General features: G+C 39.3%; 1 protein-coding gene, 1 long non-coding RNA gene and 1 pseudogene across 2 annotated transcripts; 2 read left to right on the top strand and 1 right to left on the bottom strand.

Moving 5' to 3' along the window:
* Positions 1–5,851, top strand: part of LOC114256185 (serine carboxypeptidase 1-like) — a 75,561-nt pseudogene extending 69,710 nt beyond the window's left edge.
* Positions 5,852–6,446: 595 nt separating this feature from the next.
* Positions 6,447–17,114, top strand: LOC114262177 (serine carboxypeptidase 1-like). Its single transcript, XM_082905233.1, has 9 exons — positions 6,447–6,928; positions 7,313–7,420; positions 7,514–7,788; positions 8,386–8,631; positions 8,721–8,842; positions 9,076–9,171; positions 9,446–9,551; positions 9,760–11,442; positions 16,976–17,114. Exons 1-8 carry the CDS (start codon positions 6,562–6,564, stop codon positions 9,901–9,903), a joined length of 1,464 nt encoding a protein of 487 aa, XP_082761359.1. The 5' UTR covers positions 6,447–6,561; the 3' UTR covers positions 9,904–11,442; positions 16,976–17,114.
* LOC145807276 (uncharacterized) lies at positions 7,596–17,803 on the bottom strand. The gene is made up of 3 exons (XR_014350307.1): positions 17,667–17,803; positions 17,473–17,580; positions 7,596–7,734 (listed from the first exon to the last, which is right to left on the bottom strand). It is a non-coding gene; the product is annotated as an uncharacterized LOC145807276 (long non-coding RNA).
* Between the last annotated feature and the right edge of the window lie 1,232 nt (positions 17,804–19,035).

Raw genomic sequence — 19,035 nt, 5'->3', positions numbered from 1 at the left:
GAGGTAATTGTTCTTGAGGAACAAACTCTACAACCTCAACCTCAAGAACCTGTGCCACTAAGGCGATCCACAAGAGAATGGAGATTTGCAATTTCGGATGATTATCTTGTATATCTCTAGGAACATGAGGTAGAAAATGGAATGCCGAAAGATGATCCAATCAACTTTCGTCAAGCCATGGAAAGTTCCAACTCTCATAAATGGATAGAAGCCATGAATGAAGAATATAAGTCTATGCAAGACAATAAAGTTTGGGAACTTGTCCCATTACCAGTTAGTGCGAAGCCCGTAGGTTGTAAATGGATATTTAAAACCAAAAGGGATTCAAATGGTAATGTGGAAAGGTATAAGGCACGTCTTGTAGCCAAAGGCTTTACTCAAAAGGAATGAATTGACTTTAAAGAAACTTTTTCTCCGGTTTCTACAAAAGATTCTTTTAGGACAATTATGGCGCTTGTTGCATATTTTGATCTTGAGTTGCATCAGATGGATATTAAAATAGCATTTCTTAATGGTGACATTAAAGAAACAATTTATATGGTGCAGCCAGAAAACTTTGTGTCGGGAGACCCAAAGAATATGGTTTGCAAATTGACTAAATCCATCTGTGGACTCAAACAAGCATCTCATCAGTGATACTTCAAATTTCATCAAGTTCTCACTTCGTATGGTTTTGAAACTAATGTTGTTGGTGAATGTGTGTATCACAAGTTCAGTGGGAGTAAACACATATTTTTGGTTTTATATGTTGATGATATATTGCTTGCCACAAACGATATAATTAAACTTGTTACATGACACCAAAAGATTTCTATCAAAGAATTTTGAAATGAAAGATCTTGGTGATGCTTCCTTTGTATTAGGAATCGAAATACACCGAGATCGTTCTCGGGGTATTCTGGGATTATCACAAAGGAGCTATATCGAAAAAGTACTCAATAGATTTGGCATGCAAAATTGTAAATCAGGTGAAACCCCGGTTGCTAAGGGAGACAAGTTTAGTCTCAGCCAATGCCCAAAGAACAGTCTTGAAATTCAAGAAATGCAAAAGATTCCTTATGCCTCAGCTGTAGGGAGTCTAATGTATGCCCAAGTATGTACGCGTCCGGATATTGCGTTCATAGTTGGCATGTTAGGCAGATATTTAAGTAATCCTAACATGGATCATTGGAAAGCAGTCAAGCGTGTTATGCGATATTTACAGAGAACAAAGGAATATATGCTCACATATAGAAGATCGGATAAGTTAGAGATCATTGGATATTTCGACTCCGATTTTGCTGGATGCCAAGACAGTAGGAAATCCACATCAGGCTATATTTATCTGTTAGCTAGCGGAGCAATTTCTTGGAGGTCTGCAAAGCAGACGCTCATAGCTTCATCCACCATGGCCGTAGAGTTTGTAGCATGTTATGAGGCATCAAACCAAGGGATATGGCTGCGGAATTTTGTCACTGGGTTGCGTATTTTGAAAGGCATTGAAAGACTACTTAAGTTATACTGTGACAATAAGTCTGCAGTTTTATATTCCAATAACAATAGGAGCTTGACAAAATCAAAGCATATTGATATCAAGTTCCTAGTTGTAAAAGAAAGAGTGCAAAGTGAACAGATTTCCATAGAGCACATTGGGACAAACTCCATGATAGCGGATCCACTTACGAAGGGACTACCACCCAAGGTCTTTCATGAGCACACTGCTCATATGGATGTTGTTCTATTTGAGAACATTTTGGTTTAGTGGGAATTTGTATTTATATTACGGCTTTATGTCAGCCTTGAGTTTTATCTATATAATTAGATTAATTTCTGCAGAAAAGAAGTATTCAGTTTATTACACTCTGTTACGTATTGTGAAGTATTGATCTCAATAAAGTTAAGTAGGACCAGTTGGAAATAGGCATGTATGGATCACATTACATGTAATTTCCATGCTATGCATCCATGATTGATCTATGTCATTTCGCGGTATTGGTATACGTGACCATTGGTGGGTCGAGTTACGATTAATATAACGAAGACCGCTTTGATCCTATATTAATATAGTTAATGGACAAGATTGTTTGGATACCCTCAGGTCATGATAACAAATTTCTGAGCTCACTAAAGTTAAGCACATTTGTCAGGTTACATATGTGGTCCAGTGGGAGATTGTTAGATAATGTCTCAATGGGACCACATATTTAAATGTGGTGTTATCATTTATAAGAAGCCTACAATTTAAGTGATTCAATTTAGTTAATAGGCTTAAGGGTATATGTGTCATGGACCAAATGTGTAGATACTAGTTGAGTAATTTCTATTTCTATGAGGGACAGAAGTAGAAATTAAAACAAAATTGGTTAAGTTGGTTTTCATTCTCTTAAGAAACTGCCACACGGTTTTTTCTTTTGAAAACCTATTTAACCTTAAGTTGTTATGGTCCCTAATCCTGCCTAAAGGGAATAACTGCCAATTTCTTCTATATCCTCTCAAGGAGAAATTTAAGGCACTAATAAGGAAAGGATTGGAAGGCAATAACAAAGGCAAAATCAAAGGATGTATTGACAATCACGCTTCCGTTCAACTATAACAATGGATTCGGGTACTTATGTTTTGTTTTGATTTCTTGATAATTTACATGACACATGATCAGAGTTTAAAGTTCTTAAATTATGTCTGCTTCACCCTGACTATAAAATAGCAAGCGCTTATGCTTGTGATTCAAACTCCTTCCTAGCACTCCTCAGCAATGGAGAAGAAGAACCATCAAATCCTCTTCTCTGCTGCAAAGCTCAACCACTTCATTCTCTTCACTATGATGTTGACCTTTTATGGCACTAGTATTAGCCATGGCTATTCGGCCGACCAAGCAGGTCGACTCAGGGCCCTGTGGCGTGCTAAAAAGCAGACTCAAGGCCCTACTCTTGTCGATGACAAGTGGGTAGTACCGAGTTTGAGTGTTGAAGAATCATCATCATCTTATGATGTTGGAAAAATGGAGGATGATCTCATTGAAGGTGGGCTTCCTGGCCAGTGCTTAGGATCCATGATGTTCAAGCAATATGGGGGATATGTCAATGTCGATTCATCGAAAGGCCAAAGTCTTTTCTATTATTTTGTTGAGGCCATTAATGATTCATCTTCTAAGCCTCTTGTTCATTGGCTAAATGGAGGTGATCTCTCTCTTGTCTGTGTTTGCATGTGCGTATGTGAATTTATAATTCTTGTCATTGCGTAGGATCACCTTTCATGGCATTCTTAGTTAAATTTCTGAAGCTAGGAAGCTAACTATTTCTTCAATCTCATATTTTAGCAAAAAATTAAAGTTTACACAACTTTTTTTTTCCTTCATGAAGTGGTCCATTTTAGAATTTTCATATTCATCAGAATAATGTATCAGTGGCAGTTATGTAACTAAGAAATATCTAAAATGAGTTTTTATTTTAATATCAACATGTCCATAATTCTATCACATTAAACCATTTATGTTTGTGTTATTACTTGAAAAAAATCAACCGGGGACGAGTGAGATATATATACACCAATGTGGAAGACTATATAAGAAGCATTTAGCTGTAGCTACTGTATATATTTTCACTTTTGGCTTAAAACATATATACAATCCTCCATTAACATTCTATACTGGCCAGGGCCTGGTTGTTCATCACTTGGGATGGGAGCGATGACAGAGATAGGGCCTTTTGGCGTAAATCCTGACGGTAAAACGCTTTATCAGAGAACTCATGCATGGAACAAAGTTGGTGAAGCCGTATTTTGATCAAAATGCCCAAATTTCTCAAGTTTCCTAACTCATTTCTTCTTAATTGCCCAAGTGTTGATGCTTGTTAATGCCTTGGCTAGTTACAGTAAGCTGATTTTTTTGGTCGTAATTTTTTTTTTGATGCAGTGCAAATATATTGTTTGTGGAGTCCCCAACAGGCGTTAGATTCTCCTACTCCAACACCACCTTTGATTACAAAGTGACAGGGGATAAAAGGACTGGTAAGCTATCACACAAAAAACAGCCTCCCCACACACCCAAAGACGGTAATCTCAATTGTAGGGTCTCATTCGTGTACTTGTGTATTGAAGCTCAAGACACGTACACCTTTCTGATAAATTGGTTCAAAAGATACCCGCATTACAAGGCTAGGGACTTCTATATAATTGGAGAAGCTACGCAGGTACATTTAAACTTATCACAATAATTTTTCATAGAATCAGTGCACAAAAATGTAGTGCTGGCAATGTTGGATGGACCTGCATTGTGTGCACATTTCTGGAAAGATTTCTGTGTTTACAGGAAATTAATTTATCTTATTCACCTGCTTTTGGGATTTTTTTTTTTTTTCGAAATTACAGATAATAGGACCAAAATACGCCCCTCTCTCGCCTGTCAGCATAATGCATATCTTATGGTGCCCAACTACTCATTTGTTTGCTAATGTGATTATTAATTTTGTTAAGACAATCTTAATTTGCAGGATTTTACATTCCAGAATTAGCAGATACTATTATAAAGCGAAACAAAGAGGTGGACCCTATCTTGATGATCCAACTTAAAGGAATCATGGTAAACAACCTAACTAGCATAAGTAGAAGAACTACATTGCTACACATTGTTGACAATTTTTTTGAGCATCTGACAAATTATTTTTATTTTTATTTTTTCTGGTAAATAATATAGATAGGAAATGGGATAATGAATGATCTCACCGATGACATAGGTAGATTGGATTACGCCTGGAGCCATTCATTGATTTCGGATGAAACTTATCGAGGACTTCTAAACCATTGCATAATGACTCCCAATGACACAAAAAAATGTAACGATTTTATTGCAAGAGAAGCGGAAGAAATTGGTTACATAGATTATTACAACATCTATGGTCCAACTTGTTTGGATTCCTCAATGTCACCAAGAAAGCCAAAATGCCCCGGAGATTATGATCCCTGTGAATCTGACTATGTTAATGCTTATCTCAATCTTCCTCAAGTACAAGAAGCGTTACACGCCAACAGAACCAAACTGCCCTATACATGGCAGCTTTGCAGGTTTACAATCTTTGCTATGAATATCTTCTTCTTTAAATAAAATAAAAAGCCCCACTGTTTGAGTGGAAAGAGAAAACAATTTGATGAATGGAATTATTGTCTTTAATTCAATTTGAAAATGCTTCTTATGGATCTGTTCAACACTGAATTTGGTTGATTTTGTACAATCTGATCTTTGTTCTAAAACATTAAAAAACAATTGAATTGATACTCTCTCTCTCTCTCTCTCTCAGCAATGTGATTGAAGGTTGGAATGATAGCCCATCAACCATGTTCCCAACATATAGAAGGCTCATTGCCTCTGGCCTTCGTATTCTTATTTACAGGTAATTCAGCTCTTATTTCATAGTAGGTTAATAATTGTCTATGTAATATCGCATTTCCAAATTCCAAGCTAAGCTTAAATTAAAGAACAACATAAAAGCACTAATGTTTTGATTATTTGATTTCTAACTCTATAAATATGTGAACATAACATGGACAGCGGTGATGTGGATGCAGTTGTTCCAGTGACTAGCACTCGATATTCCATTGATGCGTTAAAACTTAAAGTGGTCAAACCGTGGCATCCTTGGACTGATGATGGAGAAGTATGTTTCCATGCTTTTAATTTTCTTGCCTAGTTTGAGCCCATTTTCAAATTTATTTATTTATTTTTAATTAATTTTTTTTTTTTCAGTTTCAGGCAGCAGGATATAAAGTGGTATATGATGGATTAACTTTCACAACAGTTCGAGACGCTGGTCATCAAGTTCCAACATTTCAGCCGCGCAGAGCTTTCGCCCTATTTAAGATGTTTTTAGCAGGAAATTAAACTTGCACTAAAGTTGTAATGCACTTGAATTTAACTGTTAGCTACTACTATTATTCATGTTAAATAAGATTAAGTTGCCTGGAATCAAGTTAAATATATGTCAATCTATTTTATTGATGGCTAATTTGAGATTATCTGTTTGAAAAGGGTGAGTCTTTTATAGCAGAGACACCATTGAAGAAAATGTTCAATTTCTAAAATAATGTTGTATCTTCCATGGAAGCACATCAATCAACTTTGCTCTTCGTTGTGCTATGGATCTTAGCTGAGTGGATTACCATGTCGGTGACAAGATTGAATGAGTTTGGTGCCAAAAATTCAGTAGTCTCTGACATGTTTTTTGATGTTGAAGAACATTTAATCATTAAACCTCACCAAAAAAGCAGGCTTATTAGTTAACCTTTCTTTGTCCAACTCTTCACCTCTCTTGTTCTTGTCTTCATTTTGGCATGATATGGAGACGGAGAGTGAGAGAGAAAATTTTAAAAATAAATCTTATGATTTGTGAATCTTGGTATAAAACCAAAAATGAAAAAAAACAAGAAAAACACGTTTCAGTAAACAAAGATCATTGTAAGATGTGCAAAGCATAGATAATGACAATGGGGTTGAAAGTCCAACAAGAAAACTTCCAACATGTGTCACATAAATTTGTATAAAAGGCACGATAATTGGATCGATCAAACCACATTTAGTTCTGTTTTGCATCAATGAAGAAAGTCGCAATCCTACTACTGCTTTTTCATTCATGCCTTGTTGCTTTAGTCCATTGTTATGGAGGAATTGGATTTGACCCTCTCGAGAAAATTTTAGAAAAACAATCTTCGAAACAGCAGGAAGCCAATTATGTTACTGAGAGCACGGCCACAGAGTATTCACCGGTGTATGTAGGCCCTCAAGATGGACTGAAAGCCGCTGACAAGATTGTATCTTTGCCGGGGCAGCCTAATGGAATTAACTTTGATCAGTACTCTGGCTATGTTAGGGTTGATCCCAACGCTGGCAGAGCACTCTTTTACTATTTTGCCGAGTCTCAGAACTCTTCTAGCAAGCCTCTTGTGCTGTGGTTAAATGGAGGTGATTTCTTGCTAGTTTGTGATTCTCGTGTTTCTATTATTTGTCATCTCACTCTCCCTAGAATCTGTAATAACAAGAGTCTCGTAAACTGAGATATTTTTTTTTTAGTCTCATTTGTCCCCATTTATCCCTTAGTTACTACTAAACACCAATAATCGCAATTTAAAGGCTTAAATAAACAACTTTGGCCAAAATCTAGTAGCGGTGAGTTGTGCTAGTTTGGCTATTTCAAATCAAATATGGCTCCTCAAGTCCGACAAGTTTGAAAAATCTCTCAAATAACCGTTTTACCATCAAACCGTGATTAAGTTTGTATCAAATGCACATCTGTATTACCATTTCTTTTTGTCATCATTCTCACTATATCATCATTTTGCTCCCTAGGACCTGGCTGCTCTTCGTTTGGCAATGGAGCAATGATGGAGCTTGGACCATTTCGAGTCAACAGCGATGGATTAACTCTATCAGAAAACAAATATGCATGGAACAATGGTGAGTATGCTCATGTTTCTGTTCCAAACCATTAATCAAATTCTTTAAAAGTACTCGACAATCATTTGTAATTATGACATTCTGGCAATGCAGCGGCGAATATACTTTTCCTTGAGTCACCGGCCGGTGTGGGATTTTCTTACTCAAATACTACATCAGATTATGACAAAAGTGGAGATGCTAGAACTGCAGCTGATTCCTATACCTTTCTAGTCAACTGGTTGGAAAGGTTTCCAGAGTACAAAACCAGAGACTTCTTCATAACCGGAGAGAGCTATGCCGGGCATTATGTGCCCCAACTTGCTCAATTAATCCTTCAAAATAACAAAATCACCAACCAAACTGTCATTAACTTGCAAGGAATTGCTGTAAGTAGCCAAATTTTATTTATTTACTGTAAATGTCTACAACTGGTAATACATGTGTGACGCAGTGGAATATCGCACGATGTCTAGATACCGTTTTAGAATATGAGAAGGTCTTGAATCTGCAAAGAAGATGTGAAACTTCGAAATTTTACTAAAATGAATTACCTCTGAAAGTGGTTTATATGTCTGTTAATAATAGATTAATTCTAGTTCTTGTAGAACATGAAATAGCTAAGAAAAAAGAAAATTTAGCAAATTTGAATACCACTTGGTGTTGGAAAATATCAAAATAAGGCGCACTGAAACTAAAACCCCCTAAACTAAGTTATAACTAATAGTAGTGTTTTTGTGTTTTTTTTATTGGAAAAGAAATTTTTTATTGATGCAATCGAAGAAAAGTAACATACTAACACAAGGTGTGTTAGGTCTGATAAGACTATTAAATTTGAAGTAATTCTGAACTCATTCTGTAACTGGTTGATTTTACTAGCTCGACCTCTGTTTCTTGACATCTTCTTGAATTCATGTCAATGCAAGTTGTTCTAAAAACTCTTCGGCTACTTATCCTACACTGATGTTCTTATGATGTTAATTCAGATTGGAAATGCATATGTTGACTACGAAACAGAATTCACGGGGGTGTCCAACTTTTTCTGGACACATGCTCTCATATCTGATGAAATTTACGAGGGAATTGTCGCAAACTGCAATTTTTCATCAGATGTAAACATATCGTTAACATGCCAAGACTACCTTGCTCAAGCACGCGCTGCTGGAGGCAACATCTACCCCTACAACATCTACGCTCCCTTATGCCTACCATCATCTTCAAACGCTCCCCCAGTATAACTAACTACTACTACTAAGTATTTTCTTTTCTTTTCTCTGCTTTTTTTCTTTCTGATTTTTTTCCTGAGTTTCCAACTTTCCAGGTATCGATATTTGATCCATGCACGGAAAATTATATTGCAGTATACTTGAACATTCCTCAAGTGCAAAAGTCCCTTCATGCAAATGTCACTGGTCTTCTTCCAGGGCCATGGCAATCTTGCAAGTAAATATGCGTCCCCAAATTCTTATAGAGCAAAGCTTATATTTGGAGTAAACATATCCAACAAATACCTAGAAAATTATTTAAAAAAAGTTTTATGTTAGACATTGAACCCGATCTTTACAACTTTCATTAACATTTTTTTATTTTCATGATAACGTTTTCAATATGTAAAATTACAGCTTATACTTGCTAATTTCTTTTACTAACATGTCTTCAACTGCATCTGCATACAGTGACTATATCCTTAGCGTTTGGAATGACCATCCATTAACAGTGTTACCGATCATTCAGGAGCTGATGGCTAGTGGTATTAGTGTTTGGATTTATAGGTACCTAACATTTGATGCTATGTATAAATATGTTTTTTACATTATGTTAATTATGATTTTGTCATTTCTGTATGATAATTTTGTTTATATACCATTTTCTTGACAATTTTTAACCATAAGGTAATTCATCATTGAATTAAATTAATAGGCAATGCAAAGTGCTTAATTCCTATAATTTCCGAAGTTCCTCAAAATGCTAAAACTAACCTTAATTTAAAAAGTGGGTATAAATTTCAATATGATCTCATGTAAGTAATTTAATTTTTATTTGCAGCGGAGATACTGATGGTGTAGTGCCAGTCACAACAACTAAATATGGTATAGATAAACTCCAAACATCGGTGAAGACAAAATGGTACCCTTGGTACCTTCAAGGAGAGGTAAAAACAAAGAGATCCTTACATCATACTCATTATATTTTATTAAGTTTTAAATTATGACATCTGTTTCACATTTTTTCCCCACCTCGAATGCGGATATAGTGACAATATATATATATATAGCAACTCTCTCATGTTCAAGAAAAATTATATCTGTCGCCGATTTTTGTCTTACATTTTTTTTTTATATAATGATTTTTGTTGTAAGGTTGGTGGATACGTAATTGGATATGAGAACTTGACATTTGTGACAATAAGGGGAGCTGGCCATTTTGTTCCAAGTTATCAACCAGCTCGAGCACTTGCCTTCTTCTCATCCTTCTTGGATGGAATACTTCCACCCACAAATTAAAGCATAGCAAGATCGACAAATAAATTAGTGATTAAAGATTGAAAGGGAACTAGAATTGGAATAGTATGGCTTAATCCAATGGTGAAGTTTGTCGTTAGTGATTTTGGTGGTGCAAGTTTGAGTTACGAAAATTACTTCTTCAAAAATGGAAATAAGACAGCATACATCTTGTTCTCTTTAAATCCCTCACTTTCGCAAGAGATTAGCGTATTAGATTGTCTTCTCTTTCTTTCTTTTTTCACATTGCAAATTGTAACAAGGCAAGAACCTTAATGGTTAATCAAGAAATGTGTTTAAATTTGAATGCCTACCATTTATGTATTATTTGCAGCCGTTTCAAATAATAAATTTGTGAATGCAACCATATTGTAACTTGGAAGCAATATGTCTGTTAGTTACTTTGTGTGTTTTGTAGAGCAAAGATTTCATTAAGTTACCTACCAAATTATATGATAAGAGCATATTTATGTGAATGCATAAAATTAACGAAGTTAGAAAATGTGAGATCAATACTTCTCATCCAATTCTTTAAGACTAAGTGGAAGTTAAAAAAGAGAGGAGTATGAAAAATTTTACTTCAAACTATTAACTTATCACTTACATTAGAGACAAGTTTTACTTTTATTTCTTGTAACATGGTTATGTGTAAATTATTCTGTACTGAAGCATACAAACAAAATGTTAATAGGGTATAAGCAATGTAAATTATTTTTTTTTCCAAAAAGACAGAGCCTACGTTTAGTAACATTTATAAGTCAATTTATTTATTTAAAAAACTTAACTTTGTAATTTTAAATTTTAATTTATTTGACTTTTTAAATTTATTTAGTCTAAGGTATATCATCTTTTTATACTCTAAAATATGTGTGGACTTAAAAATTTAATTTCTTTTGTCATAATTATAATTATTGAGATTATTAACCATTGTTCAAAAAAAAAAAAAAAACTAATAATTAACCAAAAGGGTGCAAAAACGTGGGACTCGAACTATGAAGAAGGAGAAGAAGAAGAAGAAGAAGAAGAAGAAGAGGGGAGTGGCCAATGCAAAATTGAATCATAATGTGGTAACGAGATGGACTCTTCATTATCTTCAACAGCTTAATCCTCAAAGAGGCTGAAGATACAATCGAATTTGGTAAGAAATTAGGGCTAGACTTGGAAGGCCATGGATTGTTGAGGTATAATCACAGGAACAAGATGATCTGGATTTCGGGAGGCATAATTTACCTTTGAGATAAATTTCTTGCCCTAGATCATCCGAGATTTTCTGGGTTTTCAGTTTGGTTCTTAATAATGCGAATTTCAACTTGAAATCTAGTCAAGTTGAAGAAGCTAAAATGAGTGGCATAGCTAATCAGCTTGTACCTGAAAAACCCATTGTAATTTTGTTATTTCTGTTAAATTCCTATTTATTGAAGTCTTTAGTTGGTTGGTCATTGTGAATTGAAAGTGTTTTGATTTTTGACCTTCATCTATTGAAGATTTTAGCTATGTAATCCATTTACAAGTCCACAAAAGAGGATATGGAAGAACTCATTGGTTTTGTTAGTATATTATTATGATAGTCTATATTATGATAGTCTATACTAATATGTTGATAGCTTTAATAATGATATGTAACTTTCATAATTAGATGTTCCCCATTTGCTTGTAACTTTCATAATTCGATGTTCCCCATTTACTTAATACTTTCGGTGCCAATTGGCATCTTATGAGTGCCTCTCCTCTCTATAAAGAGGACATCTATTTCTTTGTACAGACACACAACATAATAGAAACAATTCATTCATTTTCATTGTTTCTCTCTATCTTCTCTCACTCTCTCAAACTAATATGGTATCAGAGCACAGGTGTGTTGCCTAGTCTCTACATTTTTTTCTTCACAGACTGCTGTGTCTCTCGTCTGCCTCACATTTTGACAGATTGGTGCATATCTCGACCTTCTCTGTCTTCCTTATTGGACCACACCAATCTCTTCGTCTCCTCACGACGAAACCACCGCCACCAAATTCATCCCCAGCCGACGTTCCACGCGCCTCCACGCGCCGCCAGAACTTCAGGCCACGCGCATCCCCGTTCTCCGACGCGCTCTACGCGCCTCTTCCACTGTCCCGCGCTGCTGTGCGCCGCGGCCTCCTCTGCTAACGTGAGCCGCGTGTTTCTGACGTCAGCCGACGTCAGCCCTAGCGCTTTTGTGCGCCGCCTGCTGTCCTCTGCTAACGTGCGCCGCGCACCTCTCTACTAACGTGCACCGCGCCTGTGACATCAGCCCTGTCGCCTGTGACATCACCTGTTTGACTGGATTTGTTGACCAGACTCCACTCACTTTGACAAGCCAATTTAGTACCTTTTTGGTCCTATTTTTTGGTCAGTTCACTCGTTGTCTACTGATTTCGACCTTCTGAATTCATTGGTATCCTCGGATTTTTTCACTTCTACCTCGAAAGTACGATTTTGCCCTCATGGATCGCCTCGACTCCTCTAATCATCCTATTTCCGTTGTTCTTGACGGAACTAACTATGTCTTATGGGCACAAGCTATGTCTGGGTTTCTCAAAGGAAAGAAACTTTGGCGCATCATCACTGGGGATGTATGTAAACCCATCCCAGCAACCACCGAATCCGCTGCCACCACGGACTCCGCTGCCAAATATGTTGATCGTCTGGAGGATTGGGATAGTAAAAACTATCAGATCATTACCTGGTTTCGCAATACTTCTATTACATCTATCAGCCTTCAGTTTGGTCGGTTCCAACTTGACTCTGCTTCCTCTCCTGCCAAGGACATCTGGGATTTTTTACAAGAACGCTATCAGACTACTGGCCTTGCTCACCAATATCAGCTTCTGAGTCATCTTCACCGTATGCGCCAAGAAACAACTCAGACCATTAATGATTTCCTCTCCCAAATGTATTATGTTTGGGATCAGCTCGCTCTTTCTGAACCTCCATGGGATTGTACTAAGGATGCTACCTTGTTTACTACTTACCGTGACCAACATCGCTTGGTTCAGTTTCTCATGGCTCTTACTTCCCGTTTTGAGCCAGTACGCGCATCTCTCCTCCATCGCACTCCTTTACCCACTCTTGAGCAAGCAATTTCTGAACTCCTGTCCGAGGAAACTCGCTTTGGTACTCTCCATCCACACCCTATGGACTCTGTTCTTGCTACTCCCCAGACTCGGAGTTCTCCGTCTTCACCGCAGAAGTCAACTTTCAAGCAATCAACTTTCTGCAACTACTGTCAAAATCGCAGTCTTCCGTCGACTCATCTTCTGGTTAATTGTCCTGTTCGCCTCTGTCGATTTTGCAACAAGACTGGTCCTGGTCATCTCCAGCAAGATTGCTTCCGCAATCCCGCCCGTGCTTCTCGCAATGGTCCTTCCCCCGGGCATTTTTCCCGCAGCACCTCACATCGTTCTGGGACTCCGTTTAAATCTCTCCCTGCTCAACCCACTGCTGCTGCTGCCTCAGAGGATTTACCTTCCCCTGTCCCTATAGATCCTTCCACTCCAGTCTTCTCTCACACAGATGTCGAAGCCATGTTTCAACATTTTTGGCAAAAATCCGGTACCCCTTCCTCTACTGCCTTGTCTGTCACCGCAGGTAACACTTCCTGGTACTTTGACTCCGCTTGTTGTAATCACATGACCTTTGACTCTACTATTTTTACTCCTGTCTCTTTTACTCCTCATGTTCCTTCTATCCATACTGCTGATGGGTCTCTTCTGTCTGTAAGTCCTGTTGGTTCTGTTTCCACCTCTCACTTATCTTTATCCCATGTCTATCTTATGCCTGCTCTCACTTTAAATCTTATCTCCATTAGTCAATTATGTGAGCATGGTCTAACTGTTACCTTTTCTCCTACTGGTTGTTTGGTGCAGGACCCTCGGACGGGGCAAACCCTTGGGATAGGCCGTAAGCATGGACGCCTCTACGAACTTATCCATCTTCATGTTCCGGATTCCTCTCAGATCACAGCCCCTACCACTGCTCCCACTGCTCCTCGTTTATCTCCTTTTCAACTTTGGCACTGTCGTTTAGGCCATCTTTCTGCTGGTCGTTTAAAAACTTTAATTTCTAGTGGTCATTTAGGTCCTGTCAATTCTGATGCTTTAGATTGTGTGTCCTGTCAACTTGCTAAACAACCTGCTTTGTCGTTTAATAAAAGTGACTCTGTTTCTCTTGCACCATTTGATCTCATCCATTCTGATATTTGGGGACCCTCTCCTACTCCCACTATGGGTGGAGCCCGCTATTTTGTTGTTTTTATTGATGATTTTTTCCGTTTTACATGGTTGTTTCTTATGAAAACTCGCTCTGAGCTCAAACAACTTTATTATAATTTTGCTGCAATGGTTAACACACAATTTTCTAAAACTATTAAGATTTTTCGCTCTGACAATGCCATGGAATATAAAGATTTTGACTTTCTTTCCTTCCTTCAGAGTCATGGTACTCAACCTCATCGTTCCTGTCCTCGTACGTCTCAACAAAATGGGCGTGCAGAACGGAAACATCGGCATATTCTTGACACTACTCGTGCTCTTCTCCTATCTTCCTCTTGTCCAGAACATTTTTGGGGAGAGGCAGCTCTCACTGCTGCTTACACTATCAATTGTATCCCTACACCTGTCATTCATAATCACACTCCTTATGAGCGTCTGCATGGCACCCGTCCTCCTTACACCAACCTTCGGGTTTTTGGCTCTGCCTGTTTTGTTCTTCTCCAACCTCATGAACGTACCAAACTTGAACCTCGTTCCCGCCTTTGTTGCTTCTTGGGCTATGGTATTGAACATAAAGGGTATCGTTGTTGGGATCCTCTCTCCCAACGACTTCATATCTCTCGTCATGTGGTCTTTTGGGAACACCAAATGTTTTCCTCTCTCTCTCTCTTCCGTTTGTCCGTTCCCTCACCCTCTCTGTTTTTTACTGATCCTTCCACCGATCTGTTTTCTGATGATCTTACTCCACCACTCAAGCCAGCCTCTCTCGAGTTTTCTGATCCGCCTACTCCACCGCCCCTGCCCGCTTCTCTCGAGATCGCCTTGCCTACTGGTCTATCCCTTGCCCCTGCTCCCTCTGATGGTCCTGCTCTTGCTTCCCCGGGCTCCCCCCCTCCTGCTGAGTCTCTTCTTCTGGCTCCTCCTCCGTCTGCTCGACCACGCCGGGTAACCCAACCTTCTACTCGTCTTCATGACTTTATTGTTGGTTCTACTGCTTTTTCTACTTATGAACCGACCTCCTATCGTGAGGCTCGCTCTAATCCTCTTTGGCAGCAAGCTATGACTACTGAATTGCAGGCTTTAGCCAAAACTCATACTTGGGACATTATTGATCTTCCTCCTGGCAAGTCTGCCATTGGCTGCAAATGGGTATACAAAATCAAGACTTGTTCTGATGGATCTATTGAGCGCTACAAAGCCCGCCTTGTTGCCAAAGGCTTTAACCAAGAATATGGTATTGACTATGAAGAGACCTTTGCTCATGTTGCTCATTTCACCTCTGTTCGCAGCTTGATTGCTGTTGCTACCTCCCGCCATTGGGATCTTTATCAACTGGACGTCACCAATGCTTTTCTTAATGGTGATCTTCTCGAGGAGGTATACATGCAACCTCCCCCTGGGTCTACTTATCCACCTCATAAAGTCTGCAAACTTAAGCGTGCCTTATACGGTCTCAAACAAGCTCCCCGCGCTTGGTTTGCCAAGTTCAGCTCTACTATTCATGACTATGGTTTCACCTCCAGCTCTTATGATACTGCTCTTTTTATCCGGAAAACAGCTCAAGGGACCACCCTGCTTTTACTTTATGTGGATGGCATGATTATCACCGGTGATGATATCGATGGTATTCTTCGCCTTAAACAGTTTCTTAGCCATCATTTCGAGATGAAAGACCTTGGTCCTCTCAGCTATTTCTTGGGTCTTGAAATCTTCCATGATTCTACGGGTTCTTTTATCTCTCAGGCTAAGTATACCTCTGATCTTCTCACTCGTGCTAGTCTTACGGATTGCAAGACTGCCTCCACTCCCCTCGAGCCTCAGAGTCGTCTTACACCTCTTGATGGCACTCTTCTCTCTGATGCTACCCTATATCGTCAGCTGGTTGGCAGTCTTGTCTATCTCACTGTTACTCGTCCTGATATTGCCTATGCCGTTCATATTGTCAGCCAGTTTATGTCGGCTCCTCGTACCCCTCATTATGCTGCCTTAATTCGTATCCTTCGGTATCTCAAAGGCACCCTGTTTCATGGTCTTCATTATTCCGCCCGCTCCTCTCTCCAGCTTCGTGCTTTTTCCGATGCTGATTGGGCTGGCGATCCTACTAACCGTCGGTCTACTACTGGGTTCTGCCTTTTTCGGGGTGATTCTCTTATTTCTTGGCGCAGCAAGAAACAATCTCTTACTGCTCGGTCCAGTACTGAGGCCGAATACCGTGCTCTTGCTGATACTACTCAGGAGCTTCTCTGGCTTCGTTGGCTCCTTGCTGATCTGGGTGTTCCTTCATCTGGTGCTACTGACCTTTTTTGTGACAATCACAGTGCTCTTCAAATTGCTCACAATGATGTTTTTCATGATCACACCAAGCACATTGAGATTGACTGTCATTTTATTCGTCAACACGTTACTCGTGGTACTGTCCATCTCCATCCGATCTCTTCTGTTGATCAACCCGCTGATATCTTCACTAAGGCTCATCCTCCTGGCCACTTCAATGATCTTGTTTCCAAACTCAACTTGGTTGATGCTTTCCCTCCTTGAGTTTGCGGGGGGATGTTAGTATATTATTATGATAGTCTATATTATGATAGTCTATACTAATATGTTGATAGCTTTAATAATGATATGTAACTTTCATAATTAGATGTTCCCCATTTGCTTGTAACTTTCATAATTCGATGTTCCCCATTTACTTTATACTTTCGGTGCCAATTGGCATCTTATGAGTGCCTCTCCTCTCTATAAAGAGGACATCTATTTCTTTGTACAGACACACAACATAATAGAAACAATTCATTCATTTTCATTGTTTCTCTCTATCTTCTCTCACTCTCTCAAACTAATAGGTTTAATCATGGCAAGGATTGTTTTGTGGACTAAAGGATCATTGGGAACTTGGGTTTTAGTCTGTTTCTGATATCACAAATTGTATTCATGGCATTAGAGTATTGAAGCCTAGGATAAGAAGTAGCTCTATGACCTGAATGTTCATTGGGTTGGCCTTTCTAGCTTTATGGATGCTCATTAGAGTATTTCTTTTTGTTGTAAGGTGGGTTGACCATATTCTACCACATCCTGTGCAGCAACTCATTCAACAGATCCATCTCCCACTTTTTGTTGAACTAGGAGACAACCCCCACTGGATTGGCTCCTCCAGTGGCGGGTTCTCTGTTGGGGCTGCCTATACTTCGATTGCTAATCAAGCATTTACTCAGGAAAATGGATTGGTTAACTGGCACTGGATTTGGAAATTGAAGATCCCTCAAAAATTGAAGGGATTTATTTGGCTAGTGATGCTTAATAAGGTGCTTACCAACCATCAAAGAAAGATTAGAGGCCTCACCAATGATGATACTTGCCCAAGATGTTAGAGCTACTATGAGGACTTGAATCACCTGCTGAGAGAGTATAAAACAGCTGTGGAAGTCTGGGATATCCTCACCAATCATACCTGCAGAAATTCTACTCTTAACATGGCCTTGGATACATGGATCCAACATAATCTAAAGAGCAAGAACAGAGAGTGCTTTAACATACCTTGGGGAACTGTTTTTGTGGTAGCTTTGTGAAGGCTATGGAAGGCTAGAAACAGTGTGGTGTTCAAACAAGAGGATTGCAATACACAGGAAATAGTGAGACAGATTCAACAAGAAGCAGCAGAAATTCACCAGGCCTTCCACACAGACCCTTTCACAGGTGACTCATTACATCTTAAATCTGATTGGTGTCCTCCTTGTGCAGGACAACTCAAGCTTTAACATGGATGGATGCTCCAAAGGAAACCCTGGTCTTGCTGAGTATAGTGGCTTATTCCGAGATGATAGAGGAGCTTGGATTTTTGGTTATCATGGGAAATTGAAGTCAGTAACAAACGAGGAAGCAGAGCTTTGGGAAATCTACAAAGGCCTCACCATTATTTTGGAGAAAAGCATGCGTGATGTTTTGATTGAAACTGATGTAGAAAACGTGGTGCTTCACATCAACAACACCACCACCAGCAATTACCCTTACAGAGCTCTCCTAGAGGATATCAAATTCCTCATGCAAAGATGCAATTGTGCTGTGTAAGAGGAGCTAATTTAAGCCCACTAAATTATTTAGGCCCAATAGCCCAAGATTAGTGGGTCCGAATTTATCGCAAGTCCAAGAATCGGTGGGCCCAGATTTATCGCCATCAAACGGATTGAATCGCTCTAAGCCTCGAAAGGGTTCGGATCCACGAACCTAGAGACTTACTCAGGCCCGGACTCGAAAGGGTATTAGGCAAGCCTAGAGATCCGAGGCACTCGGACTCGAAAGGATTCGGATCCACGAATCTAGAGATCCGAAACACCTGGCTTCGAACGGATTCAAACGCAATCTAGAAGTCGCTCCGTTAATGAGTCCCAGAACACTTGCGGGCTCGGAGCTTTCCGGGATCTACGCACCAGAACCATGGGCGTAATGGAGTTCGAACAAAGGACCCGATCCCGAGGACGGTGAGTGGAGATAAATTCACTCTTCGGTTAAACTAGCCTATACCCGGGTCGAGGTGGCACGACCCCGGGGGGTCCATGAGACTCGGCAATATTTTGTGGCAGGACGTCCTCTGGGACTACCCCTGACCCTTTGGGATGATTGGGGATCATTGGTTAGGTGTGGCTAAGAAGAAGGGTTCGCCGAGGGATTGATCTCCTCTTCGGGGTTTTCTCATCCTCGGAGAAGTCACCTCCTCGGAGAGGTCACCCCCTCGGACAAGGTGGTTAGAGAGAATATCCCCCATGTGCCTTGCACATGGGCTCCATCCTACATCATGAGGTGCCTATAAATAGCACCCACCCATAGCTTTACAAGGCATGGATTTTGGAGATTTTTAACTCTTGGGAAAGAACTAATTTCCCTTCTCCATTATCAACCTTGAGAGTGA

This window comes from Camellia sinensis, chromosome 2 (assembly GCF_055761805.1).
Source record: "Camellia sinensis isolate YWXY chromosome 2, ASM5576180v1, whole genome shotgun sequence".
Taxonomy (NCBI): domain Eukaryota; kingdom Viridiplantae; phylum Streptophyta; class Magnoliopsida; order Ericales; family Theaceae; genus Camellia; species Camellia sinensis.
This window is presented reverse-complemented; position numbering and strand designations above follow the sequence as displayed.

What these genes read in the sequence shown, in the direction of transcription:
- LOC114262177 (XM_082905233.1), top strand. Translation starts at nt 6,562, where the DNA reads ATGAAGAAAGTCGCAATCCTACTACTGCTTTTTCATTCATGCCTTGTT. An exon ending in CAAATATGCATGGAACAATG is followed by an intron (nt 7,421 to 7,513) that starts GTGAGTATGCTC and finishes CTGGCAATGCAG; the next exon opens with CGGCGAATATACTTTTCCTT. An exon ending in CTTGGTACCTTCAAGGAGAG is followed by an intron (nt 9,552 to 9,759) that starts GTAAAAACAAAG and finishes TTTTGTTGTAAG; the next exon opens with GTTGGTGGATACGTAATTGG.